General features: G+C 33.3%; 1 protein-coding gene across 1 annotated transcript in view; it reads left to right on the top strand.

Moving 5' to 3' along the window:
• LOC106081196 (uncharacterized) overlaps positions 1–21,389 on the top strand; it is a 109,799-nt gene extending 88,410 nt beyond the window's left edge. Inside the window, exons 2-7 of the mRNA XM_013243001.2 lie at positions 14,194–15,364; positions 19,403–19,578; positions 19,659–19,932; positions 20,009–20,303; positions 20,670–20,788; positions 20,876–21,389. Coding sequence (XP_013098455.2) covers positions 14,194–15,364; positions 19,403–19,578; positions 19,659–19,932; positions 20,009–20,303; positions 20,670–20,788; positions 20,876–21,027 — 2,187 coding nt within the window. The 3' untranslated portion in view covers positions 21,028–21,389. The remainder of the gene's footprint in view (positions 1–14,193; positions 15,365–19,402; positions 19,579–19,658; positions 19,933–20,008; positions 20,304–20,669; positions 20,789–20,875) is intronic.
• The last annotated feature ends 424 nt before the right edge of the window (positions 21,390–21,813 follow it).

The following is a 21,813-nucleotide window of genomic DNA, read 5'->3' as shown; positions in this document are numbered from 1 at the left end:
CTTGATATAGCTGCCATATAAACCGATCTCGTATTTTGACTTCCGCTAGAGAGCGCAATTTTTATCTGATTTCGCTGAAATTTGGCATGAAGTCTTTTGTTTTGACTTCCAACAACTATGATCGAAATATGTTCATAACCTGGTACAGTACAACTCCCATAAAAATGATCTCCCGATTATACTGCTTGGGTCTATAGAGGGCGAATTTCTTATCCGATTTGGCTGAAATTTTGTAACACGACTTCTCCTTTGACCTTCGACATACGTGTGGTCAATATGGTCGGAATCAGTCTATAATCTGATATAGCTCCCATATAAACCGATCTACCGATATAATTTTTTAAGCCCCTAAAAGTCGCAATTCTTATCCGATTTGGCGGACATTTTGCACAATGATTTCTACTATTTCTACAAACCAAGTATGGTCCAAATCTGTCCATAACATGATATGGCTCCATTAGCATGGCCATTTTTATGCATTGTCCTTTGTTTGCCTATAAAGGGATACTGGGCAAAAAACTTGACAAATGTGATCCACTGTTGTTTTTTCTAATATGAGAGAAGTTTGTCCCTGTTCAAGAATGGAATGAATGTTCGTTCATGGGCAAATTTGCATTTGCATATTGTTAACTTAACCATATCTCAGCTTCTTAAAACATTTTTTAATGTAACACCTTTCACTGATTTTAAACGAGTTTTAAAATAATTGGCTGCTTCCACTTCATTTGTTCTCTGCTCCAAATGTTTCTTTAAAATTTTTAACTTTCCCTACGCAAAACCCTTCAAAAGCTATACCACTCATTAGCAATGGACAGCCTTTGGCTTGTTACAAACGTCTCTTGCCTTATAATCTAGACGCATTATTTTTAACTTTCTGCATCTATTTATAACAAACACAAGTCATTAACTGTGGCTTTGGCGCCTTTACTAAAGTCCTAAGCTTTTTTTCTAGTCGCCGCCATTAACTTGCTGCAAGTCTTTTCTTTCAATTCTCTACAGAATGCAGCCAGTTGTCAGTAGTTGTTAGATGTTAAACAAACTCTTGATAGTTTTCATTATGTTTTTGTTGTTGCATTTTTGTAGCCACACTATCATGACGAAGGCACCATAATTTATAGCATTTATATTTTAAATACTTGTCAGCTATGGTTTTTTGTTCTTCTTTGGCTTTTCCTACACTAAAATCCTTGTTGCAGCAGCAGCGCCATATCAAGCCTAGGCCAACAGGTGTTAAAGTCTTCATGCAACCTATAATTAGCATTTGAAATGAATTATGTCTTCAGATTTGCTATCAAATATTTTTGAGAAAATAAGAAATAACAACAAAGAACTGTGTGAAAAGCCCACATAAGTTATAGGAAGACTCCAACTGTTTTGGGAAAGTTATCTCACACTTGACTTGGGGAAAAATTCCATAGAATAAAACAAGCTTGAAAAATATCTATGAAGCCGCCGCTGAAAGGCTACAATAACACATTATTCATGGCTATTACCAATTAATTAACTGAGAATAAAAGAAGAAAGTAAAATGTATTCTCTAGAGACTTGTTAACACGAAACAAAACAAAAGACTTAAGCAACAAACGTGATTTATATTAAAACTATCAAAAGGAAAAATGGTTTGTACAAAGAAAATATTTCTATTGTAATTTTTAGTTATGGTTGCCCAAAAAGTAATTGCGGATTTTTTTTAAAGAAAGTACATGAATTTTTAATAAAACTTAGAATGAACTTTAATCAAAAATATACTTTTTTTACACTTTTTTTCTAAAGCAAGCTAAAAGTAACAGCTAATAACTGACAGAAAAAAGAATGCAATTACAGAGTCACAAGCTGTGAAAAAATTTGTCAACGCCGACTATATGAAAAATCCGCAATTACTTTTTGGGCAACCCAATATTTTGGCTTAATATGAACTATTTGCTTACAAAATCTTTAACAATGATAATCGTTTCAAATGAATTTATTCTACCGGTCTCAGTCCAGAGACGATTATTGAAAATACAAAAAAATAGGTTCTGATTTGAATAAAGCTACCATATATTGTATATTCGTCCAATTTGGTCTAATATTGCCATAATCTGATCGTTTGTAAACCGGCTCTAAAAAATTCAGAGCCCTTGGCAGCAGATTTTTCTTTGTATCAAAATTTTGCACAATGTCCTCTTTACGACTTTGACCATGTGTGCCGATTTTAGGTGAAATTGGTTCAGATTTAGATACAGCTGAACCAATGCAGGTACAGGCGCCCCGGTAGCCGAGTTGGTAACGTACTTGGATTGCCAGGGCATTGGTGTTGGGTTCGATTCCCGCCAGAAGCCTTGGTCTGTCGCTACTGTGGTATCACAATGGAATTAAAATTGTCTAAGTGAGTCTGTAAAGGACTGCCACTCTGTCCTAACCTAGACTAGATATAGCTCCCATATATATTTTCCTCAGATTTTGAGTAATACTGCAATAATTTGATCATGAAATTTTGCATGAATCTTCGAGATCACTGGCGAATTTCATAGAAATCGGTTTAGATTAAGATAAAGCTCACATATATATATTGGGTTGCCCAAAAAGTAATTGCGGATTTTTCATATAGTCGACATTGACAAATTTTTTTCACAGCTTGTGACTCTGTAATTGCATTCTTTCTTCCGTCAGTTATCAGCTGTTACTTTTAGCTGGCTTTAGAAAAAAGTGTAAAAAAAGTATATTTGATTAAAGTTCATTCTAAGTTTTATTAAAAATGCATTTACTTTCTTTTAAAAAATCCGCAATTACTTTTTGGGCAACCCAATATAAACAACTCAAAATTATTTCACTTATTTCAGAAAGGACCTCCATTTTATAGCCAAGTTCGAGCGGCGTACCGGTAAAACGGTAAACGGTAGCCGTTTGCACAACGTACAAACGGCCGCTTGGAGGCCACCGTAGCGCAGAGGTTAGCATGTCCGCCTATGACACTGAACGCCTGGGTTCGAATCCTAGCGATTTGGTTTTAGGTCTTGGACCCATAAAAGGCGCATTTATTGTCCGATTTCGCTAAAATTTGCCACAGTGAGCTATGAAATACTTTTGGACATCTGTGTTCTATATGGTTCAGATTGTTCCATATATGAATATAGCTGCCATATACATATACCAATCTCCCGATTTAAGTTATTGGCCTATAAAAGATGAGTTTTTATCTCATTTCGTATTAGACCCTTACAAATCCCTTCCGAGTATGATGGAAATAGGACTATATTTAAATATAGTTGCCCTATAGAACAATATTCTGTTTTACAGTCGTGAACAGTGAATTGTATAAGACTCCTTGACGTCCGTGCCAAGTTTGGTTTAAAGGGGGATATATTATCATATAGCTGCTATGGGCTCATAAATTATGATTTTTCACCATATTATGACGAAAAGGGGTTAAAATATATGTGTGTATATCTGAGGTGTTGGGTATCCAAAGTTCGGCCCGGCCGAACTTAATGCCTTTTTACTTGTTTGTAATCATGGTGGAGATCGCATTTTTTACCCGTGAAAATTTTCACATATCACTCATTTATTCTAAAAACAAGAGCTTTGAATTTTGACAAAACTCCGTTCAGATTCATACCGAATTTAAACCGATTTGGATGAAACTGAGCAGAGGCTTTCAGATTTCAAACCAAGCCAAGAAAAAAATTTGTATCAACTGAAAGGTTTCAAATTTCAAAAATTCAAATTAGTTTTTAGTGATCTCACCGTAATTGGAACCTAGGCGCATGTTTCTCATATTAAAAATAACTTACTAAACAAATACCACAATGTTCTATACTAAAACGTGAAACATAATCTGCAATGTAGAGATAAAAACCAACGCCCTGTTTCTATTCCTTTCGTTGTGATCATTAATTCTGTTTTCTGATGGTTTTGCCGACAAAAACAAAACAATTTTTTTAGGTTGGTCTGTTTGGACATTTGGTTACCCCCCGTGATTGTGAAGAGATTTAGTTTTTATGTGATTTATCTAGAAGTTACTGCTAGGAGATTGTTTTTAAAAGCGCTACTCCTTGGCATCTCAAACAACTTGTGGTTACAATATTTTGTTGTTTGGATTAATTAAAAATGAATCTAGCCAAAAAGCAATAGCAGAGACATGCATATACGAGTACTCCAACAAAAGTCTCTTAATTCCATAACAAGTGATGATATTCCCTGTCTGAATCATGCAAACAATGGGAGGTTAACTATTGATCTTTTTTTGGATTTTTACATTGGGAAGAGATAACATTAAAATTGTTATATCAATGAAGATTTATTGTTTTTGGGCTGAAGAAAAGACAAAAGTCCTTGCAGACGGCAGACTAACAAAATGCACTACCTTAAACAAAAGACTTAAGACACATAACTTGTGATGCAAGTGTCAAGGCTTGGCCCAGGAAAGTATTGGGCAATAAAACAAACAATTACATGTAGAGACGAAGGGAGAAGCTTACTTGTTCTTGAGTTTAAAGTTTACAATTATTTTGGGCAAAAACTCTTTGCTAGTATCAAGGCCAAACTTATTAATGGAAAAATAGTTTTTTGGTAACCAATATGATAGTCAATGGCTTCACTCCTAGAGTACTCCTTACTTAATAAATAAACTATTAAAATTCTAGAATTATAGTTGGCGATTTTCAAGTTCAAGGTTTCATTTATTAAGTGGGCTTTACATTTACGAATTCACATTCATGAATTTCATCTGCTACTACTTTCTGAGATCATATTTTGCTTTTAAGTTCCAAAATCCTTTGACTAATTTTCCTTTTCTTTTTTTTTCAGGTAAATTTCCAAAAAGGATTAAAATCTTTAATTACGTAAGTCAACTATCAACCAATTAGTTAACAATTTTTAAAAAAATACAAGTCTGAGGAAAATCGGTTTATACAGGTGGCGTACGTGGCACGTAAGTTAAAAATCATAACAGACCTCAACACTCAAAATTTCGATTTAATCGTATAAATGATGAAGACTTTAACAATACCCTTAATACACTAAAACATCATTAGATTTAATGACTGCGCCTTATTTCTTCTTTAATTGTGATTTTTCAAATCCTTCACGCTTCAATTCCGCCCACTTTCCCTTAACTATGGGCTATTTGTTTGCACTGTATCTTCATGGCTTAAAGATAACCCTTCTACTGCTAACAAATCATTACCACTTTAAAATGCGTTGGTTGGTTGTATACACCTTTTGTTGACCAATACCAGAAAATTCAGCTACAAATAGCTGAGCAGGCAAACGGGCTATGTAAACTACTGACCATCATTTATTATGAGGCCTAGATAAATTACAAATAATTATAGATGCTTACTATGATTTGCAAATATTCATATGCATGTGCTAGAAAAAAAACGGACTGAGCTCACGAAACTAGGATATCATGATCACATGGCGAATGGCACTTACTATATGGCCAAAGCAATAACAACGGCAATCATTTTTATTGATTATTGATTACAAGCAATCAATTGAACAATGAAAATGTAAGAAAGACCACAATAATGGTCACTTATGTGGAAAAAGCAAGGCAAGCCAAAACAAAAAAAAAGGCTCAAAAGCCATACAAACCAGCAATTGCATTAAACAGATATTTATGATACACATATGTATGTATGTCTGTCCGTCCGTCAGTTGTTTGGTTGGCCAGCATCATAGCAATCGGAAAAACTGGTCATTGTACTAACCTGGACGAGAGGATGGAAAAAAGTAGCAAATGTTTATCACACAACCAACATATAAACATATTTTACAGTTGAGTTGCAGTTTAACAGCTAAACATTTGCCCAACTAAGCCAAAGAAATGGACACACTGACCACCACCACTCCAATTCACGGCAAACACGGGCCAAGAAGGCCATTTGAAATTTATTTTGAGGAAGAAGTGGAATAACTCGAACGCATATCTTTTGGTTATATATTAAGGCAGTTTGTTGAAGAAAAAAAAAAAGCCAACATTTGTAGCAGAACAAAACTAACAAAATGCTCTGCTAGATTAAAACTTCAGCTGATGATTATTGTAGCTCTAACTTGGCTGTTATCTGCCATTCCAAATAAAAATAAAAATCAAAGCCCATGCGCATCATGCTCTTGTTGTAGTTGTTAGATGCAGTTGTTAGCTGTTCCTGTTTTCATGCTTGTCAGCTATGTTAATTGTTATGTTGCAACATTGCTGTAACTACACGCTGAGACTGTGCTCATAAGTCACTAGAAATTTATGAGGAGAGCATACCGCAATGATTAGCAAATTTATAGGATTTTTAGTTTCTTTTGATCCTCTTGAATTTCTAAACAAAAAGCTTTTCTATCTTAAGTCTTTTGTTTTGTCAAGCACGTTTCGAACATAAAATGTTGATAACACAACGAACATCTATACTAACTCATGATTGTGGCCTCAACACCACCACCAACAATGTGAAAGTTATCTAAGGCCAAAATTGAAATGTTGGCGATAAACCCCAAATGTCGAAAGATCTTTGTGAAAGGAATTTTCATGCTACTCTTCTGCAACTAGCTCACCACCAGTGCCCATAACTTATCATTTCAAAAACATACCCGATGACTGTCATTTATTATACACATACTCGTACTATGGCCGTACGCCATACCATAGTCTTTGCGCATTGTGGTCTCCTACAGTGTAACATCCTACAATTAATTTACAACATGCTGAGCTTAATAGAATATAGCACTTGCCAAACGATGAATTGGACCCCCTCTATACTTTATTTAGCAAAAAAAAAAAACCAAACTGCTTCCATCAAATAATGAAGCAGCAACAGTAGGCAAAAAAGTGATGTATGTTTTGATCTGTTTTGCCACCACTGTGTTGAAGCTACAACAACAAAAGGTGGAAGCTACAGCAACAAAAATACATGTTACTGAAGTGAAGTGAACTTTGCAAGAACAACAGGAAAGTCGGAAGCAAAGGTAGCAAAAACTGAACTTTATTGTACAAATATTTTTGAATATAGAAAACAAAAGACATAAGACACAAACTTTAAGACTTGAAATATTAGAAAAAAAATATATTATTATTTGCTCAATAAGATTTTAAGACCGAAAAAAGAAGGCGCAAACAGCCAAAAAATTATTTTTATAAATTTTTGCCAAAAGTATTTATGACAAAATTTTTTATAAAAAATATATGAAAAAAAATTAAAAAAAAATTACCTGGTTCATTTTCTTTGGAAACCACATTTTGACAAAATTTTCTATAGAAACAAAATCGATAAAATCTTTTATAAAATAAAATTATTCTTTTACAATAAAATTTTGGAAACATTTTCTATAAAAATATTATAATTTGACAAAACTTTCTATAAAAATAAAATAAAAAATAAATTTTTATACAAATTTTTATAAAGAAAAATTTTTACAAAAAAAAATGTTCCCCATTTTCAATACAATAAAAATTAACCAAAATTTTCTTACAATAAAAATTTAAAATATTTTACTTAAAAATAAAAATTTGAGACAATTTTCTTAAAAATTTTTTACAAAATTTCACAAATAGTATTTTGAAAAAATTTCCAAAAAAAATAAAATTTTCACAAAGTGTTTTATAAAAAATAAAACTTTGACAAAATTTTGGAACAATGATTTATAAAAAAAAAAAATTGACAGAATTTTTTATAAAAATAAAATATAAAAATTTTCATTTTTTCATGAACAATTTTTGAACAACACTTTTTTATGAAAATAAGTTATGGACAATTTTTTTTTTTAACAATCTTTTAAAAAGTGTAATTTTTTACGAGCTATAGGAAAGTTTTTCAAAAAACACATAAAATTCAGAAAAATACATGAAATCTTTATTTGAATCCATAGTACGGTCCATATAATTTATTGTCTGAAGATTGTGCCATGCAAATTTTGACCGTGACTGCGCCTCAAATGGTCCATCCGCTTATTCCAATTTTGGCATACTCTTTCCAACATTTCGGCCGATATCTCACGAATAAATGTTTCAATGTTGTCTTCCAATGCGTCAATTGAAGCGGGCTTGTCTATATAGACATGAGCTTTAACATAGCCTCGAACGTGAAATAAAATGTTCACCGAACTCGCCTCTCAATATGTCCACTTTTACGCGAGCTGTGTGGCTTGTGGCACCGTCTTGGTGAAACCACATGCCATGCAAGTCAAGCTCTTGTATGTTGTGCAAAAAAAGTTGGATATCATATCACCATAGCGCTCACCATTCACAGTTGCGTTACGATTTGCATCTTCTTTGAAGAAGTACGGTCCAATGATGCCACCAGCACATAAACCGCACCAAACTGCCTCTTTCTGAAAGCATTCGTAGCTCTTGCAATGCTTCTGGCTGATCTTCACTCCAAACTCGACAATTCTGCTTATTTACGTACCCATCGAGCCAAAAATGAGCTTCGTCACCGAACACAATTTGAACACGATGAACTTTCTTTACAGAGCACGCATTTTGATAATAAAATTCAATAATTTGCTAGCATTGTTCGTTTGTAAGGCGAACAGGAACGAAGGGGTAGGGATCAAAAGTGGACCTATAAGGACAATATGGGTATCAAATAAAAAGTTTGCGAGAGTAGATAACGAATACAAATTCACGTCGAAGTGTAGGGGGTCACCCAACGCCCAAAATGGGCACATCAGCCAATCACGGATATATGGGCCTTTGTTCCGTATAGGCTGAAAAACGCATTATGACTATATGATACTTGGCTGAACTGATTTTGTCAGTTTAAACCTCAAAACACCCCCAAATAGTACTTATTTACTGGCCATGGCAATATGGGACAGAAATAAAAGGTATTTGAGTGTAAAATACGAATATGATATTCAAAAACACCCCCCAAAGAAGAAAAATTTACGACCATAGCAATATGGGACTCAATTGAAAGGTCTTTGGGAGTAAAGCACGAATCTGATATTAATATTCGGGAAAGTGTATATGAGGCCCCCCCACCCTCATAGCACCTCCCATTTTTACCAAAATGTCAAGTCAAATGCTAATTTCCAACCATTTGTATTGGCAGCATATTCCCAAAAATAAGGGTTTGAAAAAATTTCTACAAAAAAAGATTTTGACAAAATTTTCTATAAAAACAAATGGACCAAATTTTTTAAAAAAAAAATTCTTAACTTTATTTTTAAGCAATGTTTTCTTTTAGAAATTCAATTTTGACCAAATTTTTTGTAGGACAAAAATTTTTTTCAAATTTTCCATAGTAATGCATTTTTGAAACAAGTTTGTAAAACAAAAAATGTTTGGCTTTTTTTATAAAATTTGGACCTTTTTTAAATAAAGTTTTATCAAAATTTTTTAAGATATTAAATTTTTTTTGTTGTTGAAGAACAATTTACAAAAATTACAATTTAGGGAAATTTTGTATGTTTTTTATTCATTTAATATTAATTTCTCCTCTCTTTCCATTTTCATGCTTTATATTACATATCATCATTTATTTCTTTTTAAAGAAAAATCAAAAACAAAAGTTATTTTGCCATCTGTTCATAAAAGTTTCAAAGTTTTCGAAAATAATTTGCCCCAAAGAAACTGCAACATTGTAATTCTTAACAGTTCTTACATGTGACCCCTGGCTGAACTTTGTAGGAGCCAACCACAGTGTTGCTCTACTCTAACCCTTCTACTAAGGACAACATTTTGTATTACTAAGTGGTGGTCGATGACCGCAACTAAGTAACCATTAGAATAGACAAACAACGGAAGAGGGGAAAAACATATTTTTTTATTCAGCCGGAAGGCCTGGCAAATGACAGTGATATGAACAGCAAAATGTTTAAAGATTTTTTTTTTTTTGTCTTTTTACCATTGTTCCAACGTTCCAGCACTGATGCATTGGCTATTATTGTTTAGCCATAACGACTTTTACTATGCTGCAACAATTTGCACGTTACAAGATGGAAAACGGAGTGACTTTTTCCTGGGTTGGTTGCTTTGGGTTTGTGGTGAAACTAACACAATGTGGCAATTTGCTGTCTTTGCTGGCAAATGATAGACAATGTTGCGGTTTAATCATTTCTAACTAACGGCACAAAATGAAACAGCTTTGAGTTTTTGCCGCTTAAAACGGAGTAACATGGCCTCTGCAAGAAGTCGTTCAGCAAAAAAAAGGAGAGGAGAAATTCGTAGATCATAAATGAGAGTTGTAAGAATCCAAAATAGAAATAGGTATTAATAATGATAAGAAAAGTTATAAAAATTTTTTGGTAATAACGTCATGTTTTAATTAGGAAAAAATATTAAAAAAGTTTTTTTTTTAATAATTCTTTACAAATGTTTTTTTCGAAGAAAGCTGCTTTGTTTAAAGCACCAGATATCACATTTCGCAATTTTGTATAACCATGTTGTTGTCAGCATAAGTAAGCAATTAATCGCTACAATACCATAAAGCATTTGAAAGCGTTAACCGTTTTTTCTGTATTTCACGCCCTATTCCATTACCAACTACAGACACTAGGAATCACATACAAAGCTTACATATTTGCATATCTCTGCCCACCTTACTGACTGTAGGTATGTCGCTCTGTTAGTTTGTCTATCTAACAAATACAAAAGATCTCCATTCTCGATATGAAATTATAATAAACACATGTGCAATTATTTTTATAGAAATGTTTTCCCATTTTTTTGCTAGACTTATTTTACTGTTCCTATGGGGGCATTTAGGCTTGAATTTCCTTAGAGAATACAACTTTTTTTCCTTCGTATTAAAATGAGCTGTCTATCTTAGAATTTATTGTAGCATAAAATAGTTTATGCTTGAGTTCTTCAAATAATTTTGTTGTTATTTTTGCAAGTTTTCCAAGTCTACTTCTTAGCACTTTGAGCTACTTTGGTAGCATAATGTTTTTCTAATCGCCCCATCTAATATTGAAATGAGATATAACATCAATAGAATCTATGCAAATGGCTTCATAAATATGCATAGAGATGTTAAGTGTCATGAAAGAAGAAAAAACAAATAAAATTGTGGTAAGTTCGGCCGGGCCGAATCTTTGGAACTCACCACCATGGATTCTGCTAAAAATTTCTTTATATCAAATTTCTACCAAATCAAGCAATAAATTAAATTATGAACCGATTTAGACCATACTTGGCACTCATTTTGGAAGTTATAACGAAACACAATATGCAAAATTTCAGCAAATTAAAAATTTTTAAACATTTTTTTTTTTTGAAAAACCCCTTAAACCTCTTATTGCAAAAGTCAGAAAATATGTCCGTTTTGGAGTATGGGCCTTAAAAACTCTCGACTCGCTCCACTCTCTTTAAGACCCAAATTGTCATGGTGAGTAAATACGTCCTATTTGGGGGTTATTATAGGGTTGGGACCTCCCCCAGACAGTTGGTCCTGAATGTTGATATCAGATACGTGGGCTACTCCCATATACCTTTAATTTGAGCCCCATATTTCCATAGTCGGTTTGGGAGGTGTTTTGGTGGATGGGCGGCCACTCAGTGAGTTGGCCTGGAAAATTTATATCGGATTCGTGTTCTACTCTAAAAACCCTCTTATTTGAGCCTCATATTGCAATAGTCAGCAAATACTTCCTAGTTGGGTGGGGGTGTTTTGGGGAAGGGGTGGACCCCCAAAAACGTGGTCCCACATTTGGACATCAGATTCGTATTCTACTCGTAAATACCTTCAATTTGAGTCCCATATTGCTATGGTCGGTAAATACGTCCGATTTAGGGGTGTTTTGGGGCTTGGGGTGGGTTGGGTAAATATATTTGTTTGCCAGGTTTTAGGGTGGGGCAGCCCCCTAGGTACCCCATCCGAAATTTGGATACCAAATTTTTATTTTTAGGGTGCTATATGAGAGCACACAAAATTTCGCTTAAATCGCACCACCCATCACCGAGATCGGGCGTTTCTGAAAATTAGGATAAGGGGGAGGGTCCGCCCCCCCTTCAAATATCAAAAAATGTAGTACCCTATTTTCACCACGGGGTCAATATGTACCATCTGTGAAACACACAAACATACAAACAAACAAATCTACAAACAAACACAAATTGATTTTTATGTATAACATTTTGTCAAAATTTAATTTTTATAGAAAATTTTGTCAAAATTTAATTTTTATAGAAAATTTTGTCAAAATTTAATTTGTATCGAAAATTTGTCAAAATTTTATTTTTATAGAAAATTTTGTCAACATTTTATTTTTATAGAAAATTTTGTCAAAATTTTATTTTTATAGAAAATTTTGTCAAAATTTTATTTCTATAGAAAATTTTGTCAAAATTTTATTTCTATAGAAAATTTTGTCAAAATTTTATTTTTATAGAAAATTTTGTTAAAATTTTATTTTTATAGAAAATTTTGTCAAAATTTTATTTTTATAGAAAATTTTGTCAAAATTTTATTTTTATAGAAAATTTTGTCAAAATTTTATTTTTATAGAAAATTTTGTCAAAATTTTATTTTTGTAGAAAATTTTGTCAAAATTTTATTTTTGTAGAAAATTTTGTCAACATTTTATTTTAATAGAAAATTTTGTCAAAATTTTATTTCTATAGAAAATTTTGTCAAAATTTTATTTTTATAGAAAATTTTGTCAAAATTTTATTTTTATAGAAAATTTTGTTAAAATTTTATTTTTATAGAAAATTTTGTCAAAATTTTATTTTTATAGAAAATTTTGTCAAAATTTTATTTTTATAGAAAATTTTGTCAAAATTTTATTTTTATAGAAAATTTTGTCAAAATTTTATTTTTATAGAAAATTTTGTCAAAATTTTATTTTTATAGAAAATTTTGTCAAAATTTTATTTTTATAGAAAATTTTGTCAAAATTTTATTTTTATAGAAAATTTTGTCAAAATTTTATTTTTATAGAAAATTTTGTCAAAATTTTAATTTTATAGAAATTTTTGTCAAAATTTTATTTTAATAGAAAATTTTGTCAAAATTTTATTTTTATAGAAAATTTTGTCAACATTTTATTTTAATAGAAAATTTTGTCAAAATTTAATTTTTATAGAAAATTTTGTCAAAATTTAATTTTTATAGAAAATTTTGTCAAAATTTAATTTGTATAGAAAATTTTGTCAAAATTTAATTTGTATAGAAAATTTTGTCAAAATTTTATTTTTATAGAAAATTTTGTCAAAATTTTATTTTTATAGAAAATTTTGTCAAAATTTTATTTTTATAGAAAATTTTGTCAAAATTTTATTTTTATAGAAAATTTTGTCAAATTTTTATTTTTATAGAAAATTTTGTCCAAATTTTATTTTTATAGAAAATGTTGTCAAAATTTTATTTCTATAGAAAATTTTGTCAAAATTTTATTTCTATAGAAAATTTTGTCAAAATTTTATTTCTATAGAAAATTTTGTCAAAATTTTATTTCTATAGAAAATTTTGTCAAAATTTTATTTCTATAGAAAATTTTGTCAAAATTTTATTTTTTATAGAAAATTTTGCCAAAATTTTATTCCTATAGAAAATTTTGTCAAAATTTTATTTCTATAGAAAATTTTGCCAAATTTTTATTTTTATAGAAATTTTTGTCAAAATTTTATTTCTATAGAAAATTTTGTCAAAATTTTATTTTTATAGAAACTTTTGTCAAAATTTTATTTCTATAGAAAATTTTGTCAAAATTTTATTTTTATAGAAAATTTTGTCAAAATTTTATTTTTATAGAAAATTTTGTCAAAATTTTATTTTTATAGAAAATTTTGTCAAAATTTTATTTTTATAGAAAATTTTGTCAAAATTTTATTTTTATAGAAAATTTTGTCAAAATTTTATTTCTATAGAAAATTTTGTCAAAATTTTATTTTTATAGAAAATGTCAAAATTTTATTTCTATAGAAAATTTTGTCAAAATTTTATTTTTATAGAAAATTTTGTCAAAATTTTATTTCTATAGAAAATTTTGTCAAAATTTTATTTCTATAGAAAATTTTGTCAAAATTTTATTTCTATAGAAAATTTTGTCAAAATTTTATTTCTATAGAAAATTTTGTCAAAATTTTATTTCTATAGAAAATTTTTTCAAAATTTTATTTCTATAGAAAATTTTTTCAAAATTTTATTTTTATAGTAAACAAAAGACTTAAGACACAAGCGTAATTTTGTATAAACCCTTAAAAATTCACTTATTCACCTATTTTTGTTATCGATTTTTTTTTTAAATTCCTTTATTTTTCTTTCTTTTTTCCAGATGCGACTGAATTTACACCAACAACATCGTAATAGCCACAACATCATGAGTACCATAAGCACCACCACCAGTATTGTCATAGCTTTATGCACCCTCCTCATTGTATTACCATCACCTGCTGCGGCTCGTATGGCTTTTGAAAAGCTAACAGATTTTGATTTTGCCGGTACCACCTATTACAGCGTTAAGAATCTCTCCCTATACGAATGTCAGGGTTGGTGTCGCGAAGAAGCCGATTGTCAAGCGGCTGCTTTCAGTTTTGTGGTGAATCCTCTATCACCCTCACAGGAAACGCACTGTCAGCTGCAAAATGATTCATCAGCGCATAATCCTTCGGCCGCTCCTCAGCGTTCGGCCAATATGTATTATATGGTGAAATTACAATTGCGCAGTGAAAATGTCTGTCATCGACCTTGGTCATTTGAGCGTGTACCCAATAAAGTGATACGTGGCAATGATAATGCTCTCATCTATACCAGCACCAAGGAAGCTTGTCTCTCAGCCTGTCTAAATGAGAAACGTTTTGTTTGCCGTTCTGTGGAATACGATTACAATAGTATGAAATGTGTGTTGTCCGATGCGGATAGACGTAGTGGTGGCCAATTTGTACAATTAGCCGATGCCCAGGGTACAGATTATTTTGAGAACTTGTGTCTGAAGCCACAACAGGCTTGTAAATCCACCCGATCCTTTGCCAATGCCCGAGTGGGAGTTTCAGAAGAGAAAGTAGCACAGTATGTTGGCCTGCACTATTACACAGACAAAGAATTGCAGGTTACCTCTGAATCGGCTTGTCGTCTGGCTTGTGAAATTGAATCGGAATTCTTGTGCCGTTCTTTCTTGTATTTGGGTCAGCCACAGGGAGCTCAATACAATTGCCGCCTTTATCATTTGGATCATAAAACTTTGCCCGATGGCCCTTCCACCTATTTGAATCATGAACGTCCCCTTATCGATCATGGTGAACCTATTGGTCAATATTTCGAAAATGTTTGCGATAAATCTTCGGCCACACCACCTAGTCCTGGTGCAGGCGCTGGACCCATTACCGGAGGTGGTTCTTTGGATGGAATTGATCAATTGCCCATTACTTTTGATCATACAGAAGATCCCAATTTGAATATTAGCCGCAATGATGTTAACTGTGATAAGACTGGCACCTGTTATGATGGTAAGTGGAAAAAAGTTTTATTGATTTTTTTTTGAAAGTAATCAAATGGTTGTGGAATTTTTGGTTAAGGATATTGAATATAGTAAGGCACAATATAAATTAATCAATGGGGTCACACGCATATAACAAGGTTTTGGTTTTTAACTAAGCTTTTTACTATTAAAATATACCACATAAGCCTAAATGAATCTTAAAACGAAAAGCTCCAAAGAATGGTTGAAGTAATTTGGATCCTGACTGATGGCACAGAAGCCTAATTTAAGGAATATGGTAATATATAAAGAAATGCAAAGGGAAGGATTCACAATATGCTGAAAACATTCCCAAACTCCCATTCGAATGTGGAAATATTTTTGAAGAAGTGTGATTTTTCAATTTTTTTTTTGGATTTGGATTGATTCAAAGTTTAAGCCAAATCGTATAAAAATTGCGCCCTCTAGAGGCTTAAGATAAGGAATTGCGCCCACCAGAGGCCCAAGAAAACAAGATCCGAGATCGGATTATATGGCAGCTATATCAGGTTATGAACCGATTTGAACCATGCTTAGCACAAGTGTTGGAAGTCATAACAAAACAGTAAAAGATTCGTCTTCTCACGATCTGGATCCATCCATAGGGTTTTCATCGTCCCTCCGACTGTTTCACAGTTCTACAATCCCATATGTGCTCTCTTACCCACGTCCTTATCGCAAACTGCTTCGTCTGGAGGTCACAGTAGCGCAGAGGCTAGAATGTCCGCCTGTAACGCTGAACGCCTGGATTCGAATAGTGACGTGAACACCAGCAACTGGTGGTTACCCCCTCCTAATGCTGGCGCCATATGTGAGCCATGCAAAAACTTCTCCCCAAAGAGGTGTCGCACTGCGGCACGCCATTCGCACTTGGCTATAAAATGGAAGTCCCTTATCATTGGACTTAAACTTGACTCGGATAGCACTCATTGATATGTGAGAAGTTTGCCCCTGTTCTTTAATCGAATGTTCAAGACCAAACTTGCATTTGCACTCCCGAAGTAATCTAGGTCAGGAATTCCGTGCTGCTTAAAAGTCCCTAATCGTTCTCCATTCCACGGCCCTATGTTGTTTCAAGTCTGATATTGTATACGAACCTAAAAGTCAGATGTCCGATTGCCGCGAAAACCAGGATTGACATGGGAAATGTTCCAAAGTCTCCACACTTCCGCACACGTCCTATACAAGCCGCCACCTATTCTGCATAAATGCATCCAAAGTCCTCTATGTCCCATAATAAAATCGGAAGCTATAATGACTCCTTCTTACTTCCTCTCAGTAATAGCTTTGCTAGCTTCTCACAATCCGTATCCCTCCATAGGATTTTCGTCGCCCTTCCGACCGTTTTACAGTTCTACAATCCCATATGTGCACTCGTCTCATACGCCCTTATCTCAAACTGCTTTGCCTGGAGGCCACCGTAGCTCAGAAGTTAGCATGTCCACCTATGACGTTAAACGCCTGGGTTCGAAAACTGACGCCTGGGTTCGAAAACTGGTCCACTGCTGCACGCCGATCGGACTCGGTTATAAAAATGAGGCCCCTTATCATTAACCTATAATAGGACAGAACTCATTGATGTGTGAGAAGTTTGCCCCTACTCCTTAATGGAATGTACATGGCCAATTTTGCAATTGCAATCCCTGCTCATAAAAACTCTAATCATTCTCCATTCCACGCCCCTAAGCTGTTTCAAGTCTGGTATTGTAAACGAACCTAAAAGCCAAGTGTCCAACAGCCGCGAAAACCGTGATTGACATAAGAAGTGATCCAAAGTCTCCACACTTTCCGTGGAACGTGTACAGGACGTGTGCCCTATACACGCTGTCACTTTTACTCCATAAGTGAATAGCCTCATCTTCTCACGATCCGTATTCCTCTATAGGATTTTCGTCGTCCTTCCGACCGTTTCACAATTTTTCAATCCCAAATGCGCACTTGTCGACCACGCCCTTAGCTAAAACTCTTTTCCCTTTAATTCTTAATTGCAGCAGGAAAATTCGTCTGCCCTTTCGTTCCACCTTACTTTGCTGTAAACCGACACCCAAACGCAATGGATCGTGCTATCCTCAGAGAAGGCAGTAAACTCCTTCTTACCATTCATTACTGTTCGTGACCTTACAGCCCTGGTTGTTAATAGCACCGATGGCCAGGTTATTGTCCGTAAACATATTCACACTCGACATCCATACACCACGCATTCCGTGATCGCTCGCATCTCCGCCTGCAGGACCGTATTATGGCCAGACAGTCGGAAACGGATCTCAATCCCTTGGTCCTCAATTTAGACCGCCAGTCTCTTCTGTCCTCCAGTTTTGATCCCCCTCTGTATCACAAACTTTCAGATGGCAATTTCGGAGTTTCATTCATTCACGACTGTGCCATTGGCAACAATGCCTCGCACTCGGCCGCAACTGTCGTTTCAGGTATTCGATCAGAAACCTCTTCCCATCCCATTCAGGTTTTTTATCGTCGCCTCGATTATGCCGCATTAATATGTCCTCTCTTATCCTCTATACATACATGCCTTAATCTCATAGGCTGAGTGGCTGTCTCATATTTAATCTGCATGTCTACGGGCCAGATATCTGGAAAAGCTGCTAGTGGTATGGCCTCCTTATGTTGCACTCTCTCCGTTGCCGTCCACCAAACTACTGAATTGTATGATAGCATCACACTCCAGCATAGCCAATGGACTATACCCGGATTCAGTCCCCATTTCGAGCCTACGGCCCGTCTTCATACTGCCCATCACCTGTAAACCTTTGCATTACGCTCCAGTATGTGACACTTCTTGTTCAACATCCTATCCAAGAGCACTCCCTAGTAGTTGACCTTGTCGGATATCGACCTTCGTCTTTCTTATAAACACGCAAATCTCAGTCTTCTTTGAGCTTAAATTCAGACCCCTAAGTATAGCTCAGTGGTATGCCATTTCCAAGACTCGTTCGGTCCTTCCGCATAGCTAATTCGGACTCCCATCCATTAGAAGTAGTATAACAACGTTTGCGTTACAAAAGGATTCAAGGACTAATTAACCACTTTGTGAAAGATTGCAATTACAATCGCGATTGAAATATTTTTAATTTTCAATGAAAACATTAATTCATTCAATTATTTTTTAATTGCATTCAAAAATATTTTAATTACAAATTGGTTTAAGATCCTTCTCGGATAATGTGGCCTTTGATTGATTTTACGATTCTTAAAAACCATATTACATAACGTCCTAGGATATACATGAAAGGAGATCTCAAAGACCCATACGTCCCTCATTTTAACAAATCAATAGCTATATCATAGCATGGCTTATTTTAAAAAATTTTCAAACATTTTAACCATATTTTTAATTGAATCACTTAAAAACGACTCAAAATATTGAAAAATTTTACACATTTTTTTATTCGATCAATTAAAAATTTACTAAATTTTACAAATTTTTTTAATTGGACTAATTAAAAATTTTATTAAAAATTTCAAAATTTTCAATAATTTTTTATTAGAATATTAAATTTTTTGACTGATTTTTTTTTTCAAATACTTCTTCAAAAACGGTGCTTGTTATTATTATTTTCATGATTGAAGCAGTTTCAATTAAAAAATTAATTGGATTAACTTATTTTGTGATTGAAACCGATTTTATTTTTTCTGTGTAACACATTTACTTACTATTTTCCAAAGTGATTTTCTTTTCCAAAGTGTTTTTCTTTTCCAAAGTGTTTTTCTCTTCCAAAGTGCTGACTTTACCTTTATTATGGTGACAAAAGTTTTTGTATTCGTGATTACTTGGTAATGTGTGGTGAAGGAAATTTTTGGTGAAATACGTGATTTTTTGTTAAATAATGCCTTTTCTGGGTGAAGGATTTTTATCTATGCTTGCTTTTTATCTATAACTGCTTCTTATCTATACTTGCGTAGTTAAAACGCTTGGTAACTGGTGCTTTTAGTTGGTAAACGATTTTGCTCTAATTGATGAGCTGTCCCATTTGTTCTGATTGTGTTTTTTTTTTCATCAAAAACTCTTCAGTATCTGTACACTGCAAAGATACCCGCATTGCTGTACAAGTGCGTACCAATAAACCATTTAATGGTCGTATTTATGCCTTGGGTCGCTCGGAAACCTGTAACATTGATGTTATCAACTCTGATTCCTTCCGTTTGGATTTGACCATGGCTGGTCAAGATTGTAACACACAAAGTGTGGTAAGTTCTGATGTAACTCAGTTATGAGGAAAAAAATTTAAAAAAAAAAATATGGTGGTGGTGTTTGGCCCCAATTTCAGACCGGTGTCTACTCGAATACCGTAGTATTGCAACATCATAGCGTTGTTATGACCAAGGCTGATAAAATCTACAAAGTCAAGTGTACCTATGACATGAGCTCTAAGAATATTACCTTCGGCATGATGCCCATACGTGATCCTGAAATGATACACATTAACTCTTCACCTGAAGCTCCACCACCAAGAATTCGCATTTTGGATACACGTCAACGCGAAGTGGAGACTGTACGCATTGGAGATCGTTTGAACTTCCGCATTGAGATACCCGAAGATAGTAAGTTTTGTTGGAATGCTGGTGTTTGGTTTAGAATATGGAATTAACAGATAAGGTTTTTCAAACTCTCCCAAAGCTCCTTATGGCATTTTTGCTCGTTCTTGTGTGGCCATGGCCAAGGATGCACGCACCAGCTTTAAAATCATTGATGATGATGGCTGTCCCACAGATCCCACCATTTTCCCTGGATTCACAGCCGATGGCAATGCTTTGCAGTCAACATATGAAGCTTTTAGATTTACAGAAAGTTATGGTGTCATCTTCCAGTGTAATGTGAAATATTGTTTGGGTCCTTGTGAGCCTGCAGTGTGTGAATGGAATATGGAATCATTTGAGTCCTTGGGCAGAAGACGTCGTCGTTCCGTGGAAAGGTAAGAAAGGAAGAGAAACAGATGAAAGCTTATGAAGCTGTCTGGGCTTAAAAAGCTCTTAGGGCTTGAAAAGCTGTCAAAGATTGAAAAGATGTCATAGCTTGAAAAGCTACCAAAGAATGAAAAGCTGTTAAGGCTCAAAAAACTTAAAAAGCTGTCAAAGCTTGAAGAGCTGTTAAGACTCAAAAAAAACTGTCAAAGCTTTAACAGCTTCCAATGCTTGAAAAACAAAGCTACCAAAGCTTGAAAAGCTGTTTAGACTAAAAAAGCTCTCAAGGGTTAAAAGCTATCAAAGCTTGAAATGCTTCAAAGCTCTCTGGCTAGTTATTAAGAATATTGATTACCTTATTTTCTTACTTCTAATAGCAATGATACCAAGGAAGCCGATGAGGACATGAACATTTCCCAAGAGATTTTAGTTTTAGATTTTGGTGATGAGAAACGTGAATTCTTCAAATCTGATCCCAGCACAGATTTTGCTAAAGGTACCTAATTCAGCTCCTTTACACAAGCACAGTGCAATAATTTCTTTTTTATTTGTTTATTTTCCCCCAAAACATTTTTTTTTATAGATAAGACTGTCACTATCATTGAACCCTGCCCCACTAAAACTTCCGTCTTGGCTTTGGCCGTCACCTGTGCCCTCATGATCTTATTGTACATTTCCACCTTATTTGTATACTATATGAAAAAATGGATGCAACCCCATAAAATCGTAGCATAAGTCTTAGTGAAACAAACAACAACACCCATACACACTCACACACATGACACAAACACATACAATTAAATAATTCTAAATTTATGAGAAAGGAAGGAAGCAAAAAATTTTTAAGTTTAGAAAATCATATTTCATTAAAAAAAAATTAAAGCTTTTGATTTTAATAGATTATTATTAAAGAAAAAGAAAGTCGTGTACTTTTGCCCAGCAAAAAATTTGGCTTAACCTTGAGGCAAAAGTTATTTTTTATGATATATGATAGCAATGTAGTCTAGTAAGTTTTTTATAAATTTTATTATAAAACAACATCAAGAAAATAACAAATTTTAAGAATATTTAAAATTAATATTTAAAAACTTTAAATGAAGGTATAACTTAAGCCCTATAATAAAAAGGAACAAATTATCTTATATTGCTAATGAGAAAGCTTTTGAGGTAACAAAAAAGCTTTTCAAAAAAAAGCTCTAAAGCTTTCTGCATTATTTTAAACTCTATTTTTAAACTTTTCTTCATCTATAACTCTATAAAAAAATCTGAAGCTAATGATAACTAAAAATGAAAGTTTGAAAAATAGGGAGGGAAGCTTGAAAGAGCTTCGAGAGCTGAAGATATCGATTCATTGGCTTGTGCTTAAATTTGTAAGATTAAAACATTTATAAAAACAGGACTAAAATTTTATTAAGCATTTTAGCTTTAAGCTTTCAACATTTTCAAAAGTTGCCATTAAAAATGAAGTGGATTTAACATCTTTAAGTAAACAGCCTTAATTAAATCTTCCTTTTTAATTTT

Source organism: Stomoxys calcitrans, chromosome 4, assembly GCF_963082655.1.
Source record: "Stomoxys calcitrans chromosome 4, idStoCalc2.1, whole genome shotgun sequence".
NCBI lineage: Eukaryota > Metazoa > Arthropoda > Insecta > Diptera > Muscidae > Stomoxys > Stomoxys calcitrans.
The sequence above is the reverse complement of the archived record's forward strand: the minus strand, read 5'-3'. Positions and strand labels throughout refer to the sequence as shown.